Source organism: Nematostella vectensis, chromosome 14 (genome assembly GCF_932526225.1).
Source record: "Nematostella vectensis chromosome 14, jaNemVect1.1, whole genome shotgun sequence".
NCBI classification, from domain to species: Eukaryota; Metazoa; Cnidaria; class Anthozoa; order Actiniaria; family Edwardsiidae; genus Nematostella; species Nematostella vectensis.
Genome location: NC_064047.1, coordinates 7186467 through 7210143, shown reverse-complemented (window position 1 = coordinate 7210143; position 23677 = coordinate 7186467). Strand labels below are relative to the sequence as shown.

Genomic DNA, 23677 nt, shown 5'->3' with positions numbered 1-23677 from the left:
TCCGGCCTTACATAGGCCTTTTTCTTACACGAAGTATCTAGCCTGCCATCCTACATCACCGAAATGCTTAGTTACCAGAATACCTGGCCGCCATCTTGGATTTTGAGATTCCAGCTCTCAGATACATGTTATTTGTTCTGTTGAAAGCCAGATTCGCGATTTCATTACTGCATATTTTACCACAGCCTTGATTTCTATTCAGTAATGGTGCGAAATCATTTCAGGTCGGATTTATTTCGCTGTTTTTACTCGTGTTTATATTTGCGACCCGAAGAGACCCGAGACACCTGATTGATAAGAATTATCTGCTAACTGCTTTAGAGACTCACTGTTTACTTCAAGACGTAATTGAACCTGCTCTAGACACTCATGAATGGACTCGAGGTATTTACCTTTATTGCCTAATCTGTTTTAAAGTGGAAGTAGTTTAAAACAATTGATGGAAATCGTCTCCTACAAATCGCGACACTTGACCGGCTTCCCATGAAGATAAATTTTGTTTTCTTACTTTAAAATATCTTTATCTCTGTCATTGAATGTCATGATATTTTTACCATGTCGGTTTACAATAAAGCATATGTGTAAATTGAGACAAGTCCGAACATTTGGTCTTTCTCGATTTAACATTTTTAGGCCTTTTTTTGGAAAAAAAACAAATATTTTTTGTTTGTTTTATTTTTAGAAAAGAATTGCTAGCTTTTTCTGTCATTCTGCCAAATCTGGATCACAATCTTCGTGATCCAGACAATTATCCTCTAGTTTTACAATTTTGATTACTTATCGCTCTGTGTCTGTGTTACTCGTCGTGTACGGGAAAAAAGTATGGGTGGTCCTGAAGCGGTTAACTCTTTCTCTTGCTAAGCCAAGGGCCCAAACAAATTGCAGATCTCAGGCAGGGTCTAGCTCATTTGAAAACCAAACGTGAATTTCACCACAAAATTCATGTTCACACTAGCGTATATTATCGGCATTATCTAATCATAGGTTTTTCACTCACCGAAAACAAAAAAAACATGCAAAAAATTAACCAGAATATATATATATTTCAAGAAGAACTGTAAACAAGCTCATTTCCCTTATACAAACTCTGTAATAAACCTAAACTCGCCCTGAGCCTGGGCTACCTATGAAAGCTCATAAGCTAGCATGTATAACGTTCGTTTTGATTGGTAGAAAGTTGTGATATTAGAAGAGGTCTGACAAAAAGTCGTTCTTACGCTCCGCGTACTCACGATTTAAAAAGGTTCATTGTGCTTTTTATCATTTTTCTACAGCAACAGTAAAAATGGTTGGTCATATTTCTAATCGTAATTACAAAAAAGGCCTGCGGTTTTCCTAACATAAAAGAGGCATAAAATCTATAGTGCCATTTTCGTTTGAAAGGTTTTAGAGAATTGGGAAAGGCACCCCTTTTTATTGGTTAGCTGCCTCCTTTTCGATGAGATTAAAACTTATTAAACTAGTTAACAGTGATTCCCGGATGCATCGAATAGTACAGCGCACTTGAAAATGCCCAGTTTATAATTGTGCTATATAAATGTAACAAAATATTGTTTCACAACAACTGTTGTGCATGAAAATAAAAATACAGCACTCTCACCAATACCCACAAATAGTTTTTATACTTTCCACTTTTCCTTTTCCTTCTTTTTCAGACCTTACCTTCAGAAAAAGTTTTGTCTGGGCAGATAGAAATGACTCCTCGCCTTTTCTCTCAATATAACCGCAGTAAGGCTCTACAGGGATTTATATAATGCATTTCCCTTTTCTGCGAAAAATATCCGACAATTATTATTAAAAAAACAAAATAGAATCTTATCGTCTAACAACGACAAGAGCTGTAGCTACACCCAGTATGCACCAAGCGCCACGATATTTTATACCTAAATTAGCCACAGAGATATATAAGGAGAAATAAACAAAGTGGTAACAAAATAAGAATACGTTTAGCTGAAGGCACAACGACATATTGTTTAAATAGAATCTTGGAGGGCGTAGCTCATATTTTTTGAGATTCCAATGATATATGGTACTGTTTTTTTCTAGTTGAATGCCTCGGCTCTTTTGTGGTTCAAACTTGGTTTTAATTCTGTGTCAATAAATTCAGAATTTTGTTATATGTCTACCAACATATCATGGCGATTCTTTCAGAGAGGTATGAAAGGTGCAACCTGTACAGCATCATTGTTTGAGATCCCATGATACTATTTTTCTTGGTATGATAGCTAGACGCCACATATTAACTGTTACTACATGATTTATGATCAATACACTGGTTTTCCGCTTGCAAATTTTGAATTCGCTGTCGATATAAGAATTGATGTGGCAGTAATTCAAAAGGGTTCGGTGCCCTTTTATTTCCAAGTAGACCATGCGGGCAGGGTTGACTGCGATGCCTGAAGGATTGCATGTACATTTGTGTTGTAACATGTATGATATTAACAAAGTTTTATTCTACCATAAAAACACAACTATAACAAAAGCATATGTACTAGGAGTAACCAACCGTTATGCAGCGCGGGCTCCAAAACAGGCGTTACCGTTTGTACTCTAGTAAGCGCCCTTGTGCGACGGTTATTCGGGGCGGCGCTTATTCGGAAATTCACTATAACTCTTTATTTAAAATTTAATTCACTTCTAGTTGTCGTATTTGTCATTGATTAACTAAGTTTAAAAATTAGCTTTCATAAAATAATCAAAGCTTTGTGAGCCAACTCGTTAATGCATATGTATTTTCATAGTTATTTTCTTGTGTGCATAAAAGATACTATACAGGTTACTGAACAAAGTATCAAATATGAACACATCCATGCTGATAGTACATAAAAATGTCATTTTACTTTTTTTCTTCAGGAATACTTGTTGACAGGACCTTTCATATTATGACCAAAGACAAATGCGGACACGAGTAGACTGTGGACAAAAGTTTGTCCTCGGCGGGCCGAAGATCAAAGGATGCGATTTCGAAACAAAAACACAACTTTGTTTATCCTTGTCAATCAGGCCGTTGCGAAATGAAATATTATCACAGGCAAACTATAGAATAGTACTAGTTGCAGCTTGCTCGAAAATGGACAGCAATAGATCCCAGACATATAATAGTCAGGGACCTCAAAGCCCATAGTGTGAACCTACAGGCATTTCTCTTTTATTTTTGCCTACATAGCTACTATTACTATTTCGAGTACGCTGATTTCGAAAAATTCATGTTGGCAACTCAATTTTTGCGTTTAGATGGTGTAGTCGGTCATCAAAGATGACGTCATCTTCCAAATATGGTAATCTCTGATGTTAAGTCTATTTGAGCAATTCTAAGGCGATTTGTGCTAAATCGAGTACGCTGATTCTAAAAATGATCGTATACAATATAGTTTTAAATATTATCACGAGTTTCGCAGGTTAGCATTGATGACGTCATACACCATATATGGAATTTCTGTTATTTTTCAAAATTTTACTTAAACTTCGATAAAACTAGTGAATAGACGTTCACTAATAAATACACTGATGTCAATGTTGTAGGGTGAAAAACCTGGCACAACTTGGCTTTATAAGGGTTCATGACGTCATCGTCCATATAAGGGGGTTTGGAGTACATCCATTTAGAGTCTCTTTCGGGCGTTGCAGGTCTTAAAGTCCATATAACCTTTCAGAGTTGATAGACTTTGTCAATTCTTTATATTATCATCTTCCAAATGGTATGTGGTTCGTATTGACCCTATAAAACAAGCGTTCGCGCGAATAACTCAAATCTGTAATTTTGAGGTATTTTGGTCAACCTTTGGGAAAAAGGCCGTGAACTGAAAGGCCCGGGTCCAGTCATTTGTGACGTAGATCGAGATGTCAACCAACTGGGATGTCAAAAAAACTGTGCTAACACAGGGGGTATTTCCTAAGAGCTGGTCAAAGGGTTATATTGTACCATTACACAAATCAGGTGATAAATGTGATCCGGGAAACTATAGAGGAATCGCTATAAGTAGCTGCCTCGGGATGTTTTTCACACTGATCATAAACGGCCGCCTTACAAAATTTCTGAAAAAATATAAAATCTTTAAAAGATATCGGTTTTAGAAAGGGCTTTCGCACGACCGACCATTTATTAGTACTAAAAACCCTAATTGACTCTTATAAATCAAGCCACAAACCACTTTTTACGTGTTTTATCGACTTTAAAAAAGCATACTGGAGAGAGGGTTTACTTTACAAACTAATAAAAATAGGGTGTAGCGGAAGATTTGTCACCCTTTTACAAAGTATGTATTCAGATGTTAGATCATCAGTTAAGCTAGACCAGGGTATAACGCCTTCCTTTTCTTCTCACGTTGGGGTGAAACAGGGATGCAACCTAAGCTTAACCCTTTTCAACATCTTCATCAATGATATTCCAGAAATATTCTCTTCATCGTGCGACCCAGTAAAACTCGATAATACATCAAAACTTAACTGTCTCCTCTATGCTGATGATTTGGTTATAGTATCCGACTCAGCCACCGGTCTAGAAAATTGCCTCCAGAAACTAAAAATGTACGCAGATAAATTGAAGCTCACAGTTCATATGTAAAAATATAAAGTATTAGTTTTTGGTCCGCAACAATCCCGGCGGCAATTTACAACAGGTAAATGGGACTACGGTGGAGAGCCATTAGAATGTGTAGACGAATACACATATCTAGGTCTGAAGTTTCATTCCCCGGGAAATTTTAAAAGTGCCTTAAAAAGTCGGTACAACAAAGCCACACGTGTATACCACTGTATTTTAAACCGTCTGTCAAATGATGAAAATGTGTCAATACAAGTACTGTTGAAATTGTTTTCGTCCCTCGTTGTACCAGTATTACTGTACGGTTGTGAAATTTGGGGTACATGCCTTTTAGGAAGGGCTTTATCTTATGAAATTTTTTAGACTAAATTTTTTAAAGTATCCAATGATTTCGAAAAACTACAACTGAAGTTTTTTCAAGTGTATACTAGGAGTCCACTCAAAAACTACAAATTTAACTATATAGGGAGAACTGGGAAAAGCCCCACTAATAGCACAAATTTATTCCCTGGTGGCAAAATATTGGTGCCGAATAAAAAGTAGGATATATGAAAACACCTTAGTGGGGGAAACGGCGAAGATCTGCTTATCTTCAACATCTAATGTCCCTGTAAGGTTTATCAATTCCCTATTTGCTTGGTGTGATTCAAAGACACTACAGGAAATAGATATCGAAGGCCAACAAATTCATACCCTAGGAAAATATATTAAGAAAGTACTATATAAAAGTTATGCAACATTTTGGAAAACCCAGGCACAGTTATCAAAATAGTGGAAAGCTACGCACTTATTGCAAGATCAAGACAAATTTTAAACTAGAAAATTATTTATCAGAAGCTAATGTTAGACGCCGACAATCTATGACTAGATTGCGTGTCTCGGCACACAAACTAGCAATTGAAACAGGCCGCTATAAAAATTTACTTTATGAATTAAGGATTTGTGAAAAATGTGAAAAAATAAGGTTGGGGATGAGTACCATACCTTAATGGAATGCGACTATGTCAATGATATACGTCGAGTATTTTTTAATGATCTATTTGCAATCAATAACACTTTCAAACTGTTAAGGCCAAAAGACCTTTTTTGTATATTATGAGCTTAACAGATGACTCCATTACGAGCCTAGTCCTGAAATTTTGTGATGATGTATATTATCCTAATATACCTGTATTGGTATTTATTGGAATAAAGTTATTATTATTACCAAATTACATGAGAAAACATATGCGCGCGCTAAACCGATTCCCGTCTTCATGTCTTCTTAGTTATTGCTGAAGAACGTTGTGTGGTTACAACTTTTACCGTCATCTTTATATCTCAACCTGGTAGTCAAATGATTATTTAACTTCAGGAAACAAATCTGCAAAATTTAGCAGATATTTTTTAGACTTTCAATTATTTTTGCATTGTGCGCGCGCGCTGCATTCGCAATCAAGAATGGCGACATTCACACGAGCGCGCGCTGTTTTTGAAACCTACAACAAAACGATATTTTCTTTTTTCGCATACAATTCTCGACTTTAAATTATTCTTCGCTTCATTGTGGGTAGCATTGCAATAGAAAACACTTCACCTGAATTTTAACGTATTTAAGGAAAATACGTTGTTTCAGATTTTCCCGCCAAAACTTGGAATTATTCACTCGATTCAATCTCCTTTTGCGCGGCCAGGAAAATTTTCAAAGATCTGTAGAAAATTCAAATTTCAATTAAATTAAATTCCCTTTCCAGAATTTGAAAGTTAGTCTATGCTTTGTTTTGGCTAGATTGATATAAGGGAAAGGTTTTAAGAACATTAAGGAAAGAAACATACGCGAATCTGCGGCACGTTAATTGACTAGAAAAAACAGTTCTGCCTTTAACATGAATTAATGCATTCCCAGAAATAAGGGACATTAGCCAGCGGTTTCTCTGGGCTCACAGTTTGCTAGGCCCGCGAGGAATAACAGCGGTATCACAAATAAAAACAAGATTCCGGCCAGCCAGGGGCTTCCCTTTTGTTGTTACACTAGAAGTTTTTAATCAGGTTAACTAAAATTCCAAATAAAAGTAGTATTAGCGGTATTTAAACGTGCAAGGGGCATCTCTGATTTGATACGTCCAATGATAATGGGAGTGCGGCAGTCTTGCTGAGGTTGGAAAACATTATATGCGCAAATTTAAAAAAAATGTATTTTAGGAAGGCTTTATGGTTCCCCTGTGTCTATCCCAGAAAGCCGTGGGGCCGTTTAAAAACAAAATGGAGAACGGACGAACGGAGAGAAGTTGTTCTTGCGGAGCGCACCGTTTTCTTGCTTCAGTCTGTATCTTAAAGACAACAATAATGGTTCCTGAACTAGGCATAACTACATCAAATGTTATTTCTTCGGGAACAAGATTGGAAGGCGCTACTGCCTATTTTATTGGCCAATTTGATGGAAGGATAGTCGATTTACCAATTTCGAGTCCTGCACCTGTGATGCGGCGAACAGTTCTACCTTTTAAACGACTACTTTTATGCCCGATTTAAATAAAATTACAGAGAATGTATGGAGGATTGTATGCTCTCAAGCGAACAAAAGTGCAATGTCCAAGGAACAATTATAGGGCTTTCTCTGGCATCGTTTGAACGGAAAGTGTATCACTCGAATGGCAAGGGTTTTTTTTCGAGTCCTGCATCGTGAGCCCAAACTCTCTGAAACGAGAAAATTTGATAAATTGTGATGTCTCCTCACATTTCCTTATAATAAATGGCAGCCATTTTGACATTGTATGTGCACTATTACGCATGCGTGGCGGCCATGTTGTCTCTTATTTCTGGGAATGGCAGCATCCGTCACCAGTTTTCTTGCAACCGCCAAAGGCTGTGCTGACAACTTTGGTCTTGGTCCTGCATTTGCTTCGCAATATTGAGCAACCAGTGCTACACTCACAGACAGCATCTCCATGCACACCTTTGGTCTAGCGACATCGAGACTGGGACAAGCTGGTCGTCTACCAAAACTTTCCATCCGGTGCCTTCCGCTGAAAATAGGCTTCGCGACGTAGTTTGACTGCATTGCTTGAAATCTAAAGGCATCACTGGTTGGTGGAAGTCTCTCTTGGCGACTATCCTTCACAAACAATTGGACACAAGCCTGTCTAGAGTGTTCTCCGAGGTTCCGTAAACATGACAGACGAACGCTTCCCCAGAAGTGATGCTTTGCTCCTCAAGTTCTCCGCCTCCTAAAGACATTAGAAGGTCAAAATGGGGCTGAAAGGCTCCCTTGCTTTCTTCTTGGAGTGACCTGCGAAGTATAATGTGCTGTCGCATCCTGTTATAGCGCGAAAAGGCAGCAAGGCATCAACAAACTCCATTTGCAAATGTAGCAAGACATCCTCCATGGGGATGTTTACAGGTTTCTTTGCTGTATCCGCCCAAATCCATACTTTCGACGTGATCTTTGAGCGATGAGCTGAGAGCAGGAGCAGTACATCTGTATCTCGAGCAGACACTACAATATTGACATATCCAATCGGATTGACCGCTAGCAGGATAATTCTCGTATCTGCATCCTCCCTTTCACAACCACCGACAGCAACAAGTGTGATATTTGGGGGTGGGTTCGCAATCAGCTCCTCCGACAAGAATCGTGCCAAATCTGCCTTGTTGTCTCCAAGCGCTAGAAACGAATGCCGCTTGAATAGCAAAGGCACTTGTCTACCCTACTGGCCCGTACCCAGGATTTTTCTTGGGGGGTGCGACATCCGATTTTTCTAGGGGGTGGAGGGAGTGAGTTTTCTGATAAAAGTCTGACCACCCCCGAAAGAACAAAAGTGATTTATTAAGTGCCTTTGAACTATCTTCACGGGACGTTTATTGTTGGAATTGGCTAGCTAGTCTTTTGAGTACCGAAAGTGGTCTTTCGGCCGTTGTGTGTGTGTGTTTGGGGGGGAAGGGGGAGTGCGGGGACTGCAAATCAGACAGCCTTTGTTACATTTCACTTTTAGTGAAGAAAAGAACCAAATACGTCCGATCTTCAAAATTTGTAAGAAATGATCATGTTAATGTGAATGATTTACAAAGTTTGGCGATCAGGTTAGAAACTTCGAGTAAAACAGCCTTAGTTATTCAAACCCCGTAATGCACTGTTCGGTCGCATTTCTCCTCAGAAGCTCTCTTCCACCATATCAATATTTTTTGTGCGTTTCCTGAAAAAAAAATGTGTAAGAATTCGGCTAGAAAAGAAGCTCACGCTAAACTTTGAAATGTTTCAAAGTTGTGCTCAAGAACAGGCTTGGGTTAATTATCATTGAGCTAGGTAGAAAACTTGATAAGTTATCTCATTCCTGTGAAAACGATGACTTAAAATAGCGTCGCATGGAATCGAGGACGCCGGACAGTGGCTCATGCAAATGAGCATCTGTTCCGTAGAGTGTTATGTGCTTCGAACTCCCGTAACATGCTGCTGGCCGTGTCGAGATTAGTCTGCGGTAATCATGTGACCATCTGGCTCTACCGTTGACTTCATCGAGCTGTGTTTCGGACAGATTGTACAGACAAAAGGAGAGCCTTTTAATTTTCTCAAGATTGATTGAAATTGAATAAAGGAGAGCGGATATTGGATTACTTTAAAATGAGTGCGATAAAATAAAATATAAACCCATTTAGTAGTCACATCAAAACTGCCAAAACATTAATATTTGTCCTTTCCCCCCCTCGAATTATATCTGTTTAATGTCATTTGCTCCCACTATTATAGACAGGCAACGTCATAATGAAAGACTCAGATACAACATTAAAATTCAAGTATGACCTTTAGGTCCTTTAGAGCTATCGGAATAGGTATGTCACGGTCTTTTTTTTTGACATCTTGTGATGATGTTAATATCATGCTGTTTCATATCATATTCGTATTTAAAAGGGTGTAGTCAAACGCTATGCTTTGCAAACGTGAGAAGCAAAAGACCCCTCCCCTACAACCAAACGTGGGAAGCAACCCTGTGGGGTACATAGAACGTCTAGCGGTCCCTATATTACTCAGATATCTAATATCCATTTGCACATCTGCTCACCCAATAAGCCGCATTCAAAACGAGAAACACCGTCTATACCCGTCACCTTTATCTTTAATTATCCTTCAATCAGTCATACAACAGAAGTGAACGAAAAGACACACCTTACAGTTATTTTATTTTTTCTATCAGTCATGCAGCTGTTGTGAGTTACAAGAATCACTTGGTGCAGACTACGCATGTCAGCTCACGCCCTGCTACATACGGGGCACACGGTAGTGACCCACACACCCCTTCCACGGGGTACAGCAGGGCTCCGTCACGGTTAACGCTAGTGCCCGGGACATACTCGGCATCGTGATCCACGCACACGAACTGACTTGAGTGGTTGTGACCGTAATACGACGTCATCAGGTAGCCATAGTACTCGCGGGACCATCCCGCGGGACAGCGGGCGACTGCGGGTATCATGAGCTGGGTGCTGCGGGACGGGACGTAACACACGGCGCACGGGACATCGTGGTCATTTAGGGCTTTTCCACGTGTGAAGGGGCTGCGCTCATGGACTTGATACTCGGCGCCGTACATGTAGCCGCTGGCCTGATGTCCTGGGGTGTAGTTTATGTACTGGGGGGTCTCGGGGAGACACACGTACTCTGCCGCACCTCCATGGTGACCATACCACCCCCCGCCGACACGGCCTTGAAGAAAAAAAAGCTGAGTTTACAATATATGACATCGCAGAATAAAGACAAAATACCTCGCTTTTCCCATGCTAAACAGGCCCCTTGCAAGATGCTTTATCATTTGAATCACATTTAGTACGTTTTGAGGAGTAATACTGGCTGCATATCTCAATTTACCAATCCTTGCAAACAATCCACCTTAAAGTAATTCCCTTGAAATAGTTCTACAACCCAGAATTTTTTTAAACTTGGCATAAACAGTATTGAAGTTAAGGGCTTTGAAAAAATGTAATAAAAAAAAATGGGGGTACCGACCTCGTTTTCACAACAGAGGGGCGTAGAGTTGACGCGTTTTTACCGATCGCGTAAGGAAAAATCCCAACTCTTAGTTTTTAAAAAGAGTGCCTATAGTCTTTAGAAAATTAAGTTCTGTTTGTCGAGCTGCCAAAATCCGGTCTCCTAAACAATAACCCGTAGTAGCTAATGTTCAAAACAAATCACATTTTAAGAGATCGCACTTAAAGAGATTGTTTTCGCCACTATTCATACGTTAAAAAGCGCCATTTTGAAGTATTTTTACGGCTTTTAAGAGAAATAACAAAACTTCTACAACCCAACTTTTTTTTCTTCTTTCAGTATATCATTTTTCCGTATATATTTAACTATTTGAGCAAATAAAAAATGGGGGTAACCGACTTCGTTTTTCTGTCAAAGCGATTTTAGGTAAAAAACGTGCGCCTTTTGCTTTGTTTTCTTATACAACTGTGGCGCGCCCGCGCACTTTATACCGGAAAATTCGAACAAACAGCGCGCGCCACTATGCGCAGAAGGGGTGCGCAGTGCAATTCAAGGTAATAATTACCTTAAAGTCCATATAACCTTTCAGAGTTGATAGACTTTGTCAATTCTTTATATTTCCATCTTCCAAATGGTATGTGGTTCGTATGTACCAGGCGTTCGCGCGAATAACTCAAATCTGTAATATTGAGGTATTTTGGTCAACCTTCGGAAAAAAGGCCGTGAACTGAAAGGCCCGGATCCAGTCATTTGTGACGTAGATCGAGATGTCAATCAAATTACATGAGAAAACATATGCGCGCGCTAAACCCTTTCCCGTCTTCATGTCTTCTTAGTTATTGCTGAAGAACGTTGTGTGGTTACAACTTTTACCGTCATCTTTATATCTTAACCTGGTAGTCAAATGATTATTTAACTAAAGAAAATAAATATGCAAAATTTAGCAGATTACATTTTGAATTGTTTTTTTTTTTTTGCATTGTGCGCGCGCGCTGCATTCGCAAGGATGGCGACAATCTCACGAGCGCTCGCTGTTTTTGAAACCTACAACAAAACGATATTTTCTTTTTTCGCATACAATTCTCGACTTTAAATCATTCTTCGCTTCATTGTGGGTAGCATTGCAATAGAAAACAATTCGCCAATATTTTGTGGTATTGCCACCGATTTAAGAAAAATACGTTGTTTCAGATTTTCCCGCCAAAACTTGGAATTATTCACTCGATTCAATCTCCTTTCGCGCGGCCAGGAAAATCATCAAAGATCTGTAGAAAATTCAAATCTCAATCAAATTCAATTCCCTTTTCAGAATTTGAAAGTGTATCTATGCTTTGTTTTGGCTAGATCGATATAAGTGAAAGGTTTTAAGAACTTTAAACGCGAACGCGCGCTATAAAAGGGATTGCTCCGCCCACTTTTTCGCAAGCTCTCGCGCAGGTCGTCATCATTCACAGCTAGACTTCATTGAGTGCGGACCTCTGAAAAATTGCCAGAAGAAAACAGCAAAAAGTAAAGCCGTACGACAAACTGCGACAACTGTAAAGTACAAAAGATTGTAAAAGAACTATCAGGCATTTTCTGGAAATTATTTGGAGTCAATTCTCTACAAAAACAAAAGTAAAAATTGTCATTGAGAAATTGAACAGCGCGGGTTCGTTTGGATTAAAAAAATCTATTTGAAATGGCGTTATTCAGGTGCGTGCGCGAACAAATAACAAATTTTCAAAATTCATCACTTCTAAACCTATCTAATCCTCCCTTGTTATTCGTTTTGTTATCAGAAAAGGCTAATAAATAGACTGTGTTTACTTCAATGATGTGTTTTCGACCAATCTTAAGCTCTATTACAGCTTTCTGGCCTCTCTACGGAGCTCTGCACTGAGTGAGGTCACATGACAAATGACAGCTTGCCTAAGGCAAGTCCCTTTTATAGTGCGCGTTCGTGTTTAACAGTTATGCATGACACACCTCGACACTGACATACCTGATATTCTACACGAAAGCACATGTGGACAAAGTCACGTGATAAAACACTGAGAATGTCTAATCAAAATTCCGGCAAATTTTGTGACAGTTTTGATTTTCAATGGTTGTTTCAACAGTTTTTATTCTGCTTTGTTTTATCCAAATTCGACGCAAATATCTCATATCTAATAGGCCCTAATACGCTGAGGAAAAAGTGTCTGCCATCTTTCACTGAGAAGAGGAGAAACTAGAAAACTCAAGAACCACACGAACGACAATCCCTAGCCAATAGGGGGTACCGGGAAAGGTTTCCACTGGGTTTCCACTTTCAAATGATCAGTCAAAGAAAAGTTGCAATTCAACGATTTTTCTTAGCGAGAGAAAGCACTCGCAAACGAGCCATTTTCGAGCTCTCCACAGATACCCAATAGGTATTTCTAACTCACAGCCAAAAACACCATTGACGTCCAGAACTTTGTGGTTTTCAAACAAATCACAATAAATGTTCAGTCGAAAAAAAAAAAATAACGAAGAACGATGTTGACAGGATATCACTTTTTGAAGACTTTAGTTTGCGTCTTGCACGACACGACGAAAGCCATAAAGCGCACGAGGTTTTAAAACTGCCACAATAATATCGATTAAATACTTAAATATTAGATTAAACTATAGAATTAAAACTGATTCTAAACCCCTTCAACTTCCATATGTTGTTAGATTCAGTTCTGATATCCTGTCGGTCCATGTTTTCTTCGTAAATATGACAAAACAAATCTAAAGCTTAGCCGATCATAAGTAAGCTTATAAGTACATTAAGTCACAACCTTCGTATTTCACACAGTAGCGTATCTACGGGGGGGTTAGGGGGTTTAACCCCCCCTTTGGGCTGTCTTTTTTTATTGTTTTCATTGTATCTTTTCATTCCAAAATCGTTACGAAGGTAAAATAATGACAAAAATTGTTGGGTCAACGCCAACAATTCTGTGATCGATCAGGTTGTATGTACACGTTCGCTGCATTTGATTTGTAATAAATCTATCGGTAGCAATCTTGTTATATTGGTTTCTTTATTTCCAATATGATAATGTTTTTTTTATGAATTACAAACGTAAATGTTTCGTGTGTACCCACTAGTAAGTTCTATTTCTTTAGCTTTCGTGCAAACCGGACCAAATTTCACCTTTGTAGACGAGCCGCGCGGAGCTTGGGCACGAAGTCTTCCCCCATCGCACGTACTGTACACCAGAGGATCCCCTGGGACCGGGGGGACCCCTCGAACCAGTCCTCCCCTGACCACCGGGCGCTCCTTTAGGACCTCGAAGACCTTAATAAACAATAACGCAAAAGTTCAGAGCTCACATATGTACGTTCCGTACAAGAAACAAAAATCCCAACGAGAATGAAAAGAAGTAATATTATGACCATTGCTCTTTAAGAGACTAATTTCTAAGAGTTGTTAGCACCCACCATTTACTCCTGGTTTGCCGTCCTTTCCATCTCTCCCTGCAAATCATGGGTAATTTAAAGATGTCGAGTTTAATTAATAAAATAACAGAACTGCCTTTATTTTAGAATAGTGAAATTTCTTCATTACTCAAGTAACCCCCTAATATTGTTGGACATTTTTGAATCGGTGACCCTATGAAAATGATACCTTTCTCCTTTATAATGCCTATGATTGCCCTTTATATTTGTCTTTAATAACCCGTCCATAATTGCATCTCTTATATATCACTTATTGTCCTACACTTTATACCCGGTCCTATGAATAATCTTCCATCTATCCCTCCCTTCCCCTTATAATACCCACTTGGCTCAACTCGTTTTGTTTTACCCACCTGGCTTTCCATCGCGTCCATCCCTGCCTGTAAGATACATTTAGAAGTTCAATGAGAAAAATAATCAGCCTTAATAAAATAAATAAAACAGCGAAACACAGAACAGGGAATAATCTTGCAAGAATTAACCAATTGAAAATGTAGCACAAAGTTTTAATAACTTTTTGTACGGGTTAGGTATGAATGAAAACAATAACAGAATACAGAAAATAACATATCTTTTGACTGACACGGGCTTAACATACCTCTAAGCCAAGGTACAGTTGCCCCTCCTAAAAAAAGAGCATTCATTCTGAAAACAAAATTAAAGATAGATGAAAAAAAAATTAAGAATATACTGTGTGTGGCAAAAAAGAAAAACAAATAATTTCTAAATGAAATAATAAAGTTCCAGTTATATATGAATGTGATATAGGTGACTATTTTTTAGCCTGGGGCATTCTCGGGTTGATTTCTCTGATGTTAATCTACGAACCAAGATTCTATTTTATTTTCACCCAAATAAAACTTGATCAGATGAATGACTGAGTCAAACTTGAGAAACTTTTCGATAGCATCATTTTTCTTCCTTGTAAGTATTTCAACTGATTTAGTAATATATCATTTCTCCATAGTTATCGTATGTTTATCGTAGCTTTAGGCGTGGGATCGCCTCATTAAATTACACATAAGCATTTCCATTCTACCGATAACTGAGCCAATTTTGATTTCCCATGCTTAAAACATCTATTGAGGTAAAATAGCATGTTTCCTGAAACACGGGCTCTAGGATAATACAATTGAAAGGTCCTCAAAGCCCATGGCTAATAAAACCTACGAATCTAGTGCGTAAAATTTGTCTCTAAATGCCGTAGAATGTCAAGCCGAGACGCTCTGCCCTCTACTTTCAGTATGCAGTTTATATATATCGACAAAAAAGACGACTTGTGCGCTTGAGTCTTCAGATTTACTATTTATTGTGTTGTTAACCAAGACAGGGACATCTGGGTATTTCTGGGTATTTCAAATTGAACACTCTAATAAAGAAAACTTTGTTTTTCGCAATAAAACTATCACGACGGGATACCTTTCACTCGAGTTTCAAATTTACCTACTTTTTCTCCAGACTTTTCAGACGTTTTTCGTGCTCATCGATCAAGCCTGCACGCTTTTCCACCTGATTGTCCGGCTCATCAAGTTTCCCTAGCTCCTGGTCTTGAATCTCCTTTCCTGAAGCCAGAGCACAGAAAACAACGCACCACAGTACAACGAGATGTGAAAGAAGATGCGTCTTCATATCGATCGGCGATAGAGATTCAGACTTTGTGTCGGTAAAAGCTGTCAGAGAACTCTGAGCTCTTTCCGTGCCCTTTCCGTTACTTTTATACCAACCATGAGCTGAAAATGACCTTGAGAAACAGCGACTCAGACACAAGAATTTTCATGTTGGACGCAACAAAAGGAACTAATTTATAGTGAAATTTGTATAGTTACTTACCATGCCTGCAGGGCAGTTTTTTTTTAATTGCCCATAATTTATACTCTTCAGCACGATTTTTCAAGTAATCTTGTATTTTTCCTTCCTTAGTGATTTATTCCCCGACCTTTAGAATCCCTAGTACACGCCAGCGACATAAAGATAACTGTTATGATAGATTATGTTAGAATGAATTCGTATTTTACTAATTGTAGTAAGCAAACAGGCAAAGTTAAGATATTTGCTCTAGCTAAAGGGGGCTAAAGGGATTGTTCAAGGTTAAAAGCATTCTTGAGGCATTATTAGTTTTTATCGATTTAACTTGAATAGGAAGATGTTCGTTTAATTATAAGAATTAGTGAAATAATGACTTTTATCGGGTCGTACCATGTTTCGGGACTTATTTGTCTTCAACTTTCCATAAGTTGGTAAACTTGCAATCTGTTTATATAGTTTCCTTTAGATGTCGGACGTTAATTATCGGTATCATTAGCACAGCACGTAGGATCGCCCACACTCAAGTAGGAGGTGCTTAGCTCTGCAGTGTTGGCAATCTGATTATCTATGCTAATCTAAGTCCGCAAACATCACACCTACGCTACTTGAGCGACCAGTTCTTTCCCCTTCCGTTCAGTAACTTTCGATTACAAGTTACATATTTGTTTTTCCAAAGTTACCTTTTTACCTTTCCTACCGACTCCCTTAGTTTCATGGCAAAGGACATTCGTTTTGTATCCTTAAATTCTTTTCAAAGCTTTCCTTTGTTATCGCTAATTTTGCCGACAGCTAATGATATCTGATGTAACTGTTTGCATTGTCAAGTACCGTCCAATCACTGCCCTCTGCACACGTGGTCAGTGCTTGTCAATCAGTGCTTGTCAACGTACTATCTGTTTTGCTACAAATAGGACCACATTGTAAATCCTCATCACTCTTCATCATACTAACTTATAAGAACAAAGGTACGATCCCAGTCAAAAGAATTCCTCCCGTCGAATCATTACATAACACAATACTATGAGCCCCATCGCCACTCAAGCGCGCTCTTAGCATCATAAGGAAAAAAAGATAGTATTTGAAGAACCCTCGATAAGAAATGATCCATTTTTGGCGGCCAAGGGGCCGGTTGCGCGCGCACCTCATGTGCCCTGGGGTTCGGTCGAGATGTTGGCAGTCCGCTTTACCCTGTTCGTTTAGAAAGTCGAAAACAAAGTCAGCCCATCTTTGCTCGAAAAATATATAGTGTCCCTGGTTTCCAGGGTACTTTTATTGCAACCGTCACAATAGCGAAATTAATAACCCTTTTTCTTCTCTCTAGTCAGTACGTAATTCAAAGGGGATATATGACTCCCTATTTTCAAAATGTAAAAAATTTGCTAATTATATGTCCAACTGGCTCAATTGTCATCAGTTTACTTCCGGTCGATTACGTAACAATCTCCGATTATTTTAAACGGAAACTGCGGAAAATATTTCAAAATTTTAAAAGCAGTGTCTTGGAAATTTCTTCGAGGACTGATAATTTAGAGCGGATGGCCCGTTTTACAGCGCGGATTCTAATAGATTCTTTTGAGGTTTCCGACGGACCTCCGGAAGCAAACTGGTGACAATGCGGCTTTAAATTAATCGAGCTGTGTTTTATACCGATCGCAGGGACGAAAGAAGAGCCCTTGTTGAAAGGAAATAAAGGAGATTTCATAAGCCTAGTCCCAGGCGTTCTTATTGGGTTTCCTGTGTATGGTAAGAGTTGTGACGTCACAGGAAACCATCTCCCCGTTCTGTGGGTGAGCTCGTCCCAGCCCCCAATCTACCTCACGGTTCGTCACCGAGCACAGGAAACCCGGTAAAAACGCCTGGGGCTAGGCTGCTGAGATTTTATTATTTTAAGATAAGCGTAACAAAATGAATAACTCATTTCATTATACTGCTTATCAAAACCGCTACAACAGTATATTTCTCTACATTTATTTTCCAATTTTCAACTTTGTATTCACAATACATTCCTGATTTATCTAAACGATGTTTCTTTTCTATGAAGTTTAGCACGGTGACAAGGAACGTATTAACAACTTGTTTTTGTTCCCCAATGACACAACTCATTCTTTTGGGTTCACGAAAACATATTTCAAATGTCTTACAAATATGCAAACAACAACAACAACAACATATAATCTAGTTTGCTAACTAACCCCCCTTCCTCTTTTTAAAAATAGCGTTTTCTATTATTTTCCGCTGGTGAAGATGTATTCCCCAGAACACTATCTTAAACAGTCAGACCAAATTTGAATATGTCCAAGTTCTATGGCAGTAAATAATAATTGACGATAGTGGGTTTCAAATACCCGTTATAGTTGTAACTATATTAACAGCTATCATGATTGTTTGGAAAAGTCCCAATCAAAAAGATCCAGACATTTTCTGTGAATTGATGGTAGTGGGTTTCAAATAGCGTTATAGTTGCAACTATATTATCAGCTATTACGATTGTTTGGAAAAGTTCCGATTAAAAAAATCCAGACTATTTTTGTAAATTATAAAAGGACACCTCACTTATATGCTGATTTCTCTTATTATTTTCTTGAGCGCAATTGTCGAGTGATTAATCGTCTAGCAGGGTCATCTTTGCTCGCCTCGCTGACTGAGCCTCTAACGGGCGTCGGGGAGAATGTGTCCATGGGACCGGATATGTCTTTCTTTAGAAGCTTTCTCTTCTTCCCTGATGGCGGAACTCGGGGAGGGGAGTTTTCGCCGCCTAGAAGAAAATATATAATCATTGTTATCATCACCATCTACATCACTATCATTACATAATAAAATTATCACTATAATTATCATTATTACAAATCATAACATATTTTTTCATAATCATCACCATAATCAATCATCATCATCATCATCATTATCATATTACAAATCATAACGTATCATTATCATCAACATAATCAATCAATCAATCAATCATCATCATCATCATCATATTACAAACCATAACGTATCATTATCATCATTATCATCAACATAATATCACATATACTAACATCACTGCCAAGACAAAATGGCGGCTTAAAAAAACAAAGAACGGTATCCGGTTCTATTGAGAGCAATTCATGTGTCCTTTCTTTATTCTCAATATTAACCAGTTTCTACTAAATTACTATACAAAATAAAACCAAATTCTTAATGTGCTTCTGGCAGGACTCACCGGCGGAGTCGAAAAGCTTGCCGAAGAAACCTTTCTTCTTCTTCTTCGCGGACTGGTGCTCTGCAAGACTTAAAGAGCTGCTCTCATTCTGAAATAAAGAGCCTTGTTTAAAAACCTCGACTATCAGTGACGCCTTTCTAACCTTCATGGAAAACTAATATTGGAAAACTAGTACTTGTATTTTAAGCGTCAGAAATAAGACTGACCTTGTAAGCATTCTTAGCGTATACCAGTATCACGTCTCACCTTGTAGCATTCTTAGCGTATATCAGTACCACGTCTCACCTTGTAGCATTCTTAGCGTATACCAGTATCACGTCTCACCTTGTAGCATTCTTAGCGTATATCAGTACCATGTTTCACCTTGTAGCATTCTTAGCGTATATCAGTACCACGTTCCACTTTGTAGCATTCTTAGCGTATATCAGTACCACGTCTCACCTTGTAGCATTCTTAGCGTATATCAGTACCACGTCTCACCTTGTAGCATTCTTAGCGTATATCAGTACCACGTCTTACCTTGTAGCATTCTTAGCGTGTATCAGTATCACGTCTCACCTTGTAGCATTCTTAGCGTATATCAGTATCACGTCTTACCTTGTAGCATTCTTAGCGTATATCAGTACCACGTCTCACCTTGTAGCATTCTTAGCGTGTATCAGTACCACGTCTCACCTTGTAGCATTCTTAGCGTATATCAGTATCACGTCTCACCTTGTAGCATTCTTAGCGTATATCAGTACCACGTCTCACCTTGTAGCATTCTTAGTGTATATCAGTACCACGTCTCACCTTGTAGCATTCTTAGCGTATACCAGTATCACGTCTCACCTTGCAGCATTCTTAGTGTATATCAGTACCACGTCTCACCTTGTAGCATTCTTAGCGTATATCAGTACCACGTCTCACCTTGTAGCATTCTTAGCGTGTATCAGTACCACGTCTCACCTTGTAGAATTCTTAGCGTATACCAGTATCACGTCTCACCTTGTAGCATTCTTAGCGTATATCAGTACCACGTCTCACCTTGTAGCATTCTTAGTGTATATCAGTACCACGTCTCACCTTGTAGCATTCTTAGCGTATATCAGTACCACGTCTCACCTTGTAGCATTCTTAGCGTATATCAGTATCACGTCTCACCTTGTAGCATTCTTAGCGTATACCAGTACCACGTCTCACCTTGTAGCATTCTTAGCGTATATCAGTACCACGTCTCACCTTGTAGCATTCTTAGCGTATATCAGTACCACGTCTCACCTTGTAGCATTCTTAGCGTATACCAGTATCACGTCTCACCTTGTAGCATTCTTAGCGTATACCAGTACCACGTCTCACCTTGTAGCATTCTTAGCGTATATCAGTACCACGTCTCACCTTGTAGCATTCTTAGCGTATATCAGTACAGAGTGACGTTGTAAGCATTCTTAGCGTATATCAGTATCACGTCTCACCTTGTAGCATTCTTAGCGTATATCAGTACCAAGTCTCAAGTGTAGCATTCTTAGCGTATAACAGTACTACGTCTCACCTTGTAGCATTCTTAGCGTATACCAGTACCACGTCTCACCTTGTAGCATTCTTAGCGTATATCAGTACCACGTCTCACCTTGTAGCATTCTTAGCGTATATCAGTACCACGTCTCACCTTGTAGCATTCTTAGCGTATATCAGTACTACGTCTCACCTTGTAGCATTCTTAGCGTATACCAGTATCACGTCTCACCTTGTAGCATTCTTAGCGTATATCAGTATCACGTCTCACCTTGTAGCATTCTTAGCGTATATCAGTACCACGTCTCACCTTGTAGCATTCTTAGCGTGTATCAGTATCACGTCTCACCTTGTAGCATTCTTAGCGTATATCAGTATCACGTCTCACCTTGTAGCATTCTTAGCGTATATCAGTACCACGTCTCACCTTGTAGCATTCTTAGTGTGTATCAGTACCACGTCTCACCTTGTAGCATTCTTAGCGTATATCAGTATCACGTCTCACCTTTTAGCATTCTTAGCGTATATCAGTACCACGTCTCACCTTGTAGCATTCTTAGTGTATATCAGTACCACGTCTCACCTTGTAGCATTCTTAGCGTATACCAGTATCACGTCTCACCTTGTAGCATTCTTAGTGTATATCAGTACCACGTCTCACCTTGTAGCATTCTTAGCGTATATCAGTACCACGTCTCACCTTGTAGCATTCTTAGCGTGTAACAGTACCACGTCTCACCTTGTAGCATTCTTAGCGTATACCAGTATCACGTCTCACCTTGTAGCATTCTTAGCGTATATCAGTACCACGTCTCACCTTGTAGCATTCTTAGTGTATATCAGTACCACGTCTCACCTTGTAGCATTCTTAGCGTATATCATTACCAAGTCTCACCTTGGGAGTTAGAGGGATGGGAGGCTTGCCAGGTGTGACGAGCGTGGATGTTTTTCGTGCTGTACTCGGTCGTGATTTGACCACAGAGCTCGTCCTACCCGCGGTGGAGCGGGTTCGACTAGAAAAATTAATAAATAAATAAATAAATAAATAAATAAATAAATAAATAAATAAATAAATAAATAATGGCTTTGTTAAAGATTGGCTTTAACTTGGACGTAAGCGCAAGCGCAGCGCATTTTCCGATCCTCACTGGAACGCAAGAACGCAACTGCTTGATTTTCTTCCGCTTGTGTTTGACCGATTTTCACTTGTTTTGCGCTTACGCTTGCCTCCTAGTGGGTAACAGCCTTTATTGTCTTCTTACCTGCTTGTGTGGTAGCAAATAGTCACTCGCAAGTCAGTTAGCTCCCTTACACGCTCAACGTGTTAGCCACTAGGCCACGTCCGTGCTTTTATGTGATTATTATTAAGAAATTGACTTACACAGAGCGGGAGACAGACCCAGGAGTCTCGTCATCTGTGTCCATCCTACGGCACTTGGCGGCGGACAACTGCGCTTTGATCTGAGAAAAAAGGATGGATAAGTACGGTAGAACCTTTCTATTACGAACAGCTGCGCATGGATCACTGAAAGAAGGACATGATGCGTACAGCACAACCTCGCTAACACGAACAACTTTTCTTTGGTCACAGAAAGGACAAGATGAGAAAGAGAAGGACCTCACTAACACGAACAAATCCGCTTTGATCACAGAAAGAAGAACAAGATGAGAAATTGCAGGATCTCGCTAACACGAATAACTTTGTTTGATCACAGGAAGAAGTAGAGTAAGTAAAAGTAGAACCCCGCTAACATGAAAAACCGGGCCTTGATCACGAAAAAAAAAAAAATGAATAAAAATATGAGTACAGATAATCCTCCAAAACAAAAACAAAAAGGAAAAAGGTAAAAACAACAACATACAAACGCGGCAAAGTATCTATGGAAACTTCGCCATGGTAAATTCGGTTTTGAAAATTGGTTTACAGTAACAAATATTCTATGCGTGACAAGAAAGTGTGACCAAATCAAAACAAAACGTAGTGTTACGCTTGAAACATCACAATATACACACCCATAATGTTGCGTGACGCACCATCGTGAGACGCGTGACACATCATTGCGTGACTCACCTCGGCAAGGGAGAGCTCGCTGCTACTTCGGCGTTTTCTTGAGCCCTTTGTGGCGGCGCGAGTTCGTCTACGTCCCATGATGGGAGTAACGTCTATCTCAATGCGATCCTAGACAAAACGATAAGAGGCGATTGGCATTAACTCTCATGCAGAGGACCGCTAACCATTAGGAAGGCTCATGTAGAAGCTTGAAGTCTTGAATCCGAAATCCGACGAATTCTAGCAGTGCTAAAGTGTTTCCGGTAGAGAGTGTTTGGTACTTCCTGTCAATGTTTTGAAATTAAATTTAACACGGAATGGGTGTGTTTATCCTAGAGGCTTCGTAAAATCGCTCGTGATGAAAATAGGAGCTTTTATCGGGATGTTTACAACCCTTGAGCATTGATGCGACGGCAGAACAATGAAATTCGAAAATGTGTGAAGATTAGTAAGAAAATTACACTTCCCGGCCTCGGTAGGATAGGGAAAATGTTTCATAGCTCGTCAAAATCCTTATTTTTGTTAATAATCTTATATTGTGAAGGCAAACTAGTTATCGCTAACATCCATTGGCAGTTTTCTCTTACTTTGCACATTTTAGCGAGTTATTAGTACGTCAGAGTTATCATTTGGTTCGAGTTATCGGCAGGTTCGAGTCAGCAGGTCCAAGTTATTGGTAATAACAGGGACCAACTCACCTGAGTAGAGCTATCCTCGGAAGTGGTGGACTCGTCTGAAGTGCGGTTCTTGGCAGGTCTGCGCTTGGCGAGGCGTCTCATGGGCCCGGTACTTGCCGGCTCTTCAATTCCTTCAGTCTTCATCTCTCCAGTCTTCTTGAGTGGCTGAACTTTAGTCTTCACATCCGACTGAAATCATCCCAATAGTGTTTGAATGAATTAACAGAAGCGGTACACTATGGTTGTTTTTAGAAGAAAAGTAGTAAATCACTGTTATGTTGTCGCTTGTGTGAGCGGGTGTTAGTGTGGTAAAGCTAGCGTTACCAGATTTTTGCGATGGTGATAAGGTACTTGCATGGCGATGTGTACACGAGTATATAATTTCGTGACAAAACAATAGTGTTAAAGGCATTTGGTTGGCAAGGCATAACGCCATTATTTGTGCGACAAGTCATTTGCGTGACAAGACATTTGCATGAGAAGGTAGTTGCGT

The 23677-nt window shown here is 39.3% G+C and overlaps 2 protein-coding genes across 6 annotated transcripts in view; both read right to left on the bottom strand.

The window, feature by feature from the left end:
- Positions 1–9615: 9615 nt before the first annotated feature.
- Positions 9616–15773, bottom strand: LOC5503121 (short-chain collagen C4). 2 transcript variants are annotated; one of them, XM_048721423.1, is made up of 6 exons: positions 15400–15767; positions 14551–14597; positions 14306–14332; positions 13935–13970; positions 13648–13791; positions 9616–10220 (listed from the first exon to the last, which is right to left on the bottom strand). In XM_048721423.1, exons 1-6 carry the CDS (start codon positions 15579–15581, stop codon positions 9739–9741), a joined length of 918 nt encoding a protein of 305 aa, XP_048577380.1. In that variant the 5' UTR covers positions 15582–15767; the 3' UTR covers positions 9616–9738. The 2 variants fall into 2 exon arrangements, with proteins under 2 accessions (XP_048577380.1, XP_048577381.1); XM_048721424.1 differs by lacking the exon at positions 13935–13970 and having other exon boundaries at positions 15400–15773.
- A 1887-nt stretch (positions 15774–17660) lies between these two features.
- LOC5503118 (kinesin-like protein KIF20B) overlaps positions 17661–23677 on the bottom strand; it is a 30625-nt gene continuing 24608 nt past the window's right edge. For all 4 annotated transcript variants that reach the window (XM_048721417.1, XM_048721420.1, XM_048721419.1 and 1 more), the window contains 6 exons: positions 23206–23373; positions 22529–22636; positions 21839–21918; positions 21353–21470; positions 18964–19051; positions 17661–18513 (listed from right to left, as the gene is read on the bottom strand). In XM_048721417.1, coding sequence (XP_048577374.1) covers positions 18332–18513; positions 18964–19051; positions 21353–21470; positions 21839–21918; positions 22529–22636; positions 23206–23373 — 744 coding nt within the window. In that variant the 3' untranslated portion in view covers positions 17661–18331. The remainder of the gene's footprint in view (positions 18514–18963; positions 19052–21352; positions 21471–21838; positions 21919–22528; positions 22637–23205; positions 23374–23677) is intronic.

Excerpts from the sequence above, each read along its gene's own strand:
- LOC5503121 (XM_048721423.1), bottom strand. The coding sequence starts at position 15,581 with ATGAAGACGCATCTTCTTTCACATCTCGTTGTACTGTGGTGCGTTGTT. Across the intron at positions 14,333-14,550 it reads AACTGTACCTTGGCTTAGAG|GCAGGGATGGACGCGATGGA; the intron begins GTATGTTAAGCC and ends TGTATCTTACAG. Across the intron at positions 13,792-13,934 it reads CGGCAAACCAGGAGTAAATG|GTCTTCGAGGTCCTAAAGGA; the intron begins GTGGGTGCTAAC and ends TTGTTTATTAAG.